The 6,013-nt window shown below is 60.6% G+C and overlaps 1 protein-coding gene across 1 annotated transcript; it reads left to right on the top strand.

Moving 5' to 3' along the window:
* The first annotated feature begins 1,136 nt into the window (after window positions 1-1,136).
* On the top strand, window positions 1,137-3,396 carry DUSP2 (dual specificity phosphatase 2). The gene is made up of 4 exons (XM_061211314.1): window positions 1,137-1,554; window positions 1,642-1,754; window positions 2,217-2,436; window positions 2,554-3,396. Exons 1-4 carry the CDS (start codon window positions 1,167-1,169, stop codon window positions 2,766-2,768), a joined length of 936 nt encoding a protein of 311 aa, XP_061067297.1. The 5' UTR covers window positions 1,137-1,166; the 3' UTR covers window positions 2,769-3,396.
* The last annotated feature ends 2,617 nt before the right edge of the window (window positions 3,397-6,013 follow it).

The following is a 6,013-nucleotide window of genomic DNA, read 5'->3' as shown; positions in this document are numbered from 1 at the left end:
ATTAACTAGCTTCCCAGTCTTAACCGCTCATCGCCTTGCTCCAGTCCAGTCCTGGGTCCCTGCTGTCCAGGGGGTCCACTGCAGGCCTAGGGAGGACGTGGCGGGGGGAGTGGGGGAGGCAGATTCTGGTAGTTCTTCTCCCTCTTCCCCTTGGTGAGGCTCCTGAAATTCCCACAAGGCCCCAGGGAGAGCCCAGCAGCGTCAGCAAAGTTCCCCTTCAGAGCTGGCCTGTGACTTCGGGAAGTGCTTCACCCTGGGCCCCTGGGGTTTCCCTGGGCTCCAGGGGAAGAAGCCTTGTCCCGCTAATAACTGGAAAGTTGTCCCGGGCCCCCTGCCTCCCCCGATGCCAAGGCCCAGACGTCCTCCTCATGCCAGTGCTCAGGGTCTTGGGCTCAGAGGACGACGTTCTGGGCACTGAGCAGCTGCAAAACCCCGAGTGCTGGTCTCAGCCATGAAACGGGGGAGGGGGAGGGGAAATAAAGCCCCTCCGGCCCAGGGTCTCTAAGCAGAAGAGAAAAGGTACATCAAAGCACGGCTCCCCATCCTCCAGTGCGGAAATCATCCGTGGCAACAGACAGAAGTCAATTTTTGTTGAAGCAGATTCCTAGGAGAGGGGAAACCCTGGGGGAGGTTAAGGGAACAGGGAAAAGGGAGAGGAAGCAGGGCGAGGGGCACCACGGGCTCCGAGGTCTCCGGGGATGCGGACCTGTATCTATCTGAGTAGCCGGGTGCCCGAGGACCGAGCGGCGCGAAGCAGGTCCAGGGGTGGGAGCGCTCAGGAAGAGTCCTGGGGCGCAAAGGTGGGAGGGGGGCGTTTGGGCAAACACCTTCCCTTCAGAGCTGGCGCCCGGCTTCCTCTCCCAATGCACCCCCTCCCCCCAGCCGGTCCCAGTCCCGGGCCCGCCCTGCCTGCGCCCCGCCTGCGCCCCGCCTGCGCCCCGCCTGAGGCCGCGGGGGCGGCGCCGACGCCTTCCTGCTTTGCCCTTATATGGTGACCCGGGAGGCCGGCCCACGGCTACTTAAGCCTCAGCGCTGGCGAGAGCGCCCGGAACAGACGGTTCGGGCAGCGCGGGCGCCGTGAGAGTCCGGAGCGCTCGCTGGGAGAGGGGGAAGGAGAGGAGGAGGTGCGGGAAGAGGGGAGAGGAGGCTGCCCGAGGCCGGCAGACATGGGGCTGGAGGCGGCGAGAGAGTTGGACTGTACGGCGCTGGGCGCGCTGCTGCGGGAGCCGCGGGAGGCTGAGCGCACGCTGCTGCTCGACTGTCGCCCCTTCCTGGCCTTCTGCCGCCGCCACGTGCGCGCCGCGCGGCCGGTGCCCTGGAACGCGCTGCTGCGGCGCCGCGCGCGCGGTCCCCCCGCCGCCGCCCTCGCCTGCCTGCTGCCTGACCGCGCGCTGCGGGCGCGGCTGGCCCGCGGGGAGCTGGCGCGGGCCGTGGTGCTGGACGAGGGCAGCGCCTCGGTGGCAGAGATCCAGCCCGACGGCCCGGCCCACGCGCTGCTTGCCGCGCTGCTGCACGAGACCCGCGACGGACCCACCGCCGTGTGCTTCCTGCCGGGTGAGCGCCGGCCCGCCCTCGTCCCCCGCCCCGTCCCCGACCCCCGCCGGGCTCTCCCGGCTAACCGTGTCTTGGTCCTCCTTGCAGGAGGCTTCGACAGCTTTCAAGCCTGCTGCCCCGATCTGTGCTCTGAGTCCCCCGGCCCCGCGATGCCGCCCGAAAACAGCCGCTCCGACTCCAGGGCTCTCTCGTATGACCAGGTGAGTTGAGATCAGGGCTCCTTGTCAGTGTCATGCAGGGTAGGCGCCTCTGGGGAAGGATTCTGCCATTTGTGGATGCAGGAGTCTGTCCATGTCCACGGTCACCTAAGGGTGTGTGTGTGTGTGTGTGTGTGTGTGTGTGTGTGTGTGTGTTTCCGCCCCCAAATGGGAGCACACGTTTGTGTGTGCCTGGCGGGCGTTGCTGGTGTGCATCTCTGTGAGTCTGTGTATGTCCTGTGAGCAGCATCCTTTGGGGGTTTGAGGGGAATGTGTGTATCTTTGTGTATCTCCGTATGTCTCCTTGGGTCCTCCTGGTATTCCGGAGTCTGATCCTTAGTCAGGGATCCCTGGCTAAGAGCTCCTCTTGCCTGGGCCAGTCTGCCCTGTCTCTGTCCCGCTGGTGTTCAAGCCCTCCAGGCCTGGGCTGAGACCTCACCACTGTCCCTCCCCCTTCCCGTGCAGGGTGGCCCTGTGGAGATCTTGCCCTACCTGTACCTGGGCAGCTGTAGCCACTCGTCGGACCTGCAGGGGCTGCAGGCTTGCGGCATCACAGCCGTCCTCAACGTCTCAGCCAGTTGCCCCAACCACTTTGAGGGCCTGTTGCGCTACAAGAGCATCCCGGTGGAGGACAATCAGATGGTGGAGATCAGCGCCTGGTTCCAGGAGGCCATTGGCTTCATTGGTAAGAGGCGGGCCTCAGCCCCAGGACCTGGTGGAGCCCCAGGGGAAGGGGCTGGGGCACCTGCCTCCTTCCCTGCCCACCTTCCCGTCTGACCCCCCTCTCCCATTTCCCTTGCAGACTCGGTGAAGAACAGCGGAGGCCGGGTGCTGGTGCACTGCCAGGCGGGCATCTCACGCTCCGCCACCATCTGCCTGGCGTACCTGATACAGAGCCACCGCGTGAGGCTGGATGAGGCCTTCGACTTTGTTAAGCAACGCCGGGGAGTCATCTCCCCCAACTTCGGTTTCATGGGGCAGCTGCTGCAGTTTGAGACTCAGGTGCTCTGTCACTGAGGCTGGGTCCCACCATGCTGGCTCCCCCCCAGGGCGGAGGCACACAGAGCTGCCTGATTCCTGGGGACAGTGGGGGCCCCAGTTCCCCACTGTCCCCCTCACCTCAGGGAGATCTGCCTCTTCCTTGGAGTTCAAAAAGCCCCCAGGTGGGCACGCTGGGTGCAGGGATGCTGGACTTTCTCACCTGGTGCTTTTCTGCTGGGGGTTTGAGGGCCGGCCCTCATTCCTCATTCCGGAAGGAGGATGGAGGGCGTGTCTGCTTTCCTCCTCCCCTGTTCTCTGACAGAAACCAACTGGACTCTACACCCACGACTCCCACTGGTCCGATCACCATGTTGGAGCCCTTGGCAGCCTGAGGGCTCTAAGGAACAAGCTGTGACAACCAGGATGCCTGCGTGTGGGGTGGTCCATGCCAGGGCCTGGAGCCTGAGCCCTGTGGGGCTCGGGGAAGTGATGCGGATGCTGTGTCTGGACCTCTTGCTTGCGTGTGTACGTGAGCGTTTCACGCCTGTGTTGGCGATGGAAACATATTTGTGTTCAACTGACATTTAACACTCCCTCCCCCCACTTCCTCCCAGCCCTGTGGGCGGGGGTGGGAAACTTAGCACTTTATATTTATACGGAACATTGAGGATGTGTCAATAAAATATTGTTTTGTTTAAGAAACAACTTCTCAAGTGTCTGATCTCAAGTCAGTGCCTGGGGAAGTGCTCAAAAGCTGTTTCTTTTCTTTTTTTGATAAATTTATTTACTTATTTATTTTTGGCTGCGTTGGGTCTTCGTTGCTGAGCGCGGGCTTTCTCTAGTTGCGGCGGGCGGGGGCTACTCTTCGTTGCGACGCACGGGCTTCTCATTGCGGTGGCTTCTCTTGTTGCGGAGCACGGGCTCTAGGCGTGCGGGCTTCAGCAGTTGTGGCACACGGGCTTAGCTGTTCCGCGGCATGTGGGATCCTCCCGGACCAGGGCTCGAACCCGTGTCCCCTACATTGGCAGGCGGATTCCTAACCACTGCGCCACCAGGGAAGTCCCCCAAAGCTGTTTCTTAATCAGACCTTCCCTTCCCTTGTGTGGCGGGGTCTGGGAAATGGAAGGAGGAAGGCGCAGGGGTGACCTCACCGCGCAGCCCGGTCCTCCCTGTGCTGGTGTCCTTTCCTAGGCAGCCTTCTGTCTCCAGAGCTGAAAGTGATGGTTTCTGGGAGGCTGGCTCCAGCCTTATTCCAGTTACCAGCTTTGGTCCTGTTGGGGAGAAGACTGTGTTTACCATTCAGAGCTGGACTCAGCACTGCCCTGGTCAGACCCCACTACCTTTTTGGAGCATGTGGATGGACGTGTGTGTGTGTGTGCAGCCGTGTGTGTGTGCAGCCACCTGTGTGGCTCTTCCTCTGGGCGTGGGTGTCTGTTCTTGGCTTGCACACACCTATGTGTCCCGGATGTTCCTACATGCCTGCATGTCTGCATGTGCCCATGCGTGTGGCTTCCCTGGGCTGTGTGTGACGTGCGCCCACGTTGGGGCAGTGCCGCCTGTCACCTCTTCTCCCACACCTCCGGGCTGGGTCCCCAGGCCTCAGAATGCCTGTCCCTGCCGGGGGTCATGGCAACCCCTGAGCCAGAGCTCCTTCCTGTCCCCAGAAAGCATGTGGCCTGGTGTCTGGTACGGAGGACAGGTCACCTGGGATGGGCCTAGTTGTTTTTCACACCCATCAACTACCATGTCTTCACTGAACATTGGTTACGTGGCCAGCGTGGACCGCCGATGAGACATGGGCCCAGCCTGAGCCAGACGTGGAGGGTGCTGGAAAGGGGGTGCTGTGATTCGCCCGAGAGCAGGGGGTGCTGAGGCCCTTGAGGACAGCTCAGTGAGGGCAGCTCCCGCATCAGCCTCCACTCTGATGCTCCCAGCCACTCGGAGTGTCATCTGGCTAACTCTATTTTGTCCTTCCAAACTCGGTGCAGGCGTCACCCCTGCAGAACAGCGACTCTTGCTCCGGGTGTTCTGAGTGCCTGGCAGAGCACACCCGAGCGGGGCAGTGTAGTTTGACAGTTAGGGGGCCTGTTTTGCTTTACCTCCCTGTGTTTTAGTTTCCTTGTCTGTAAAATGGGGTTTTGTCATTAGCTCGCACCTCTTAGGGTGGTGTTGAGAGTTACTCCAGTCAATCCGGGTGAAGGCTTAGCCCAGGAAATGTTAGTTACTGAAGGTCCGAGAAGCGAAGGTTTTCAGGTGTGTAGTTGCGCACCTCGACCAGCCTGGACGCTGGTGAGGGCAGGGCCTGTGGTCTGCTTGGCCCTGTGCCCGGAGTCTGGCGGGGGTGGGTGCCCACTCCACACGGCCGAATGAAGCCTGCCTGCTGTGCCTTTTCCCCTCTGCTCTGGGGGTGGGTGCGGTGCTCCCTGGCGGGCACTGAGCAGAGCTAGGGGTTGTTACCAGGGCTTCTGCAGGCCCTGAGTGGGTCTGTTTGGACCTGTCCACAAGGCCCACACCCAGCTCGGGGAGGGTGGGGGGCATCTGGGGCCCTGAGTCATCGGAGCCTTCCCGCCCCCCCAGCTACTTCTCACACGAAACAGGACCGGTGGCTGAGGCCGCTGCCCACCGCGCCTCACCCCTGCCTCATCGCATCCTGTCTCCACCCCGCTACACTGCACCCTCCCCTCCCCGTGTTTTTAAGTTGGCCTTTCAAGCAAACTGCGTTTCTTTCCCTTCTTTTCTTGCCCTCCCTCCCTCCCTCCCTTCCTTTTAAATTTATTTATTAAAATTTTAAAAATTGTGGTAAAAAATATGTAACAAAATGTACCATCTTTACCATTTTTAAGTGTGCACTTCGGTAACATTGAGCGTGTTCACTCACATTATTGTGAAGCAGATCTCCAGAACTTTTCCGTCTTGCAGAACTGAAACTGTACCCATTAGACAACAACTCCCCATTTCCCCCTCCTTCAGCTCCTGGCAACCACTGTTCCACCGTCTGCCTCTGAATCTGCCTTCTCCAGATAGCGCACGTAAATGGACTCACACACCATTTGTCCGCTTGTGATCGGCTTATCTCGCTGAGCACAATGCCCTCAAGACAAACTGCCTTTCTTAACTACGAATCTGTTTCTCTACCCGAGCAGGGTGATTATGACTATGATTGTTTTACCGAGCACTCATCGGAAGCAGTCAGCTCTGTCCATCCCTACGAATGTTAACACCCTGCCTGGGCAGCCGGGCCACCTGTCTTCATCACGTTCTCCCCATGATTCTGACCCCTA

Source organism: Eubalaena glacialis, chromosome 14 (genome assembly GCF_028564815.1).
Source record: "Eubalaena glacialis isolate mEubGla1 chromosome 14, mEubGla1.1.hap2.+ XY, whole genome shotgun sequence".
Lineage (NCBI taxonomy): Eukaryota > Metazoa > Chordata > Mammalia > Artiodactyla > Balaenidae > Eubalaena > Eubalaena glacialis.
This window is presented reverse-complemented; position numbering and strand designations above follow the sequence as displayed.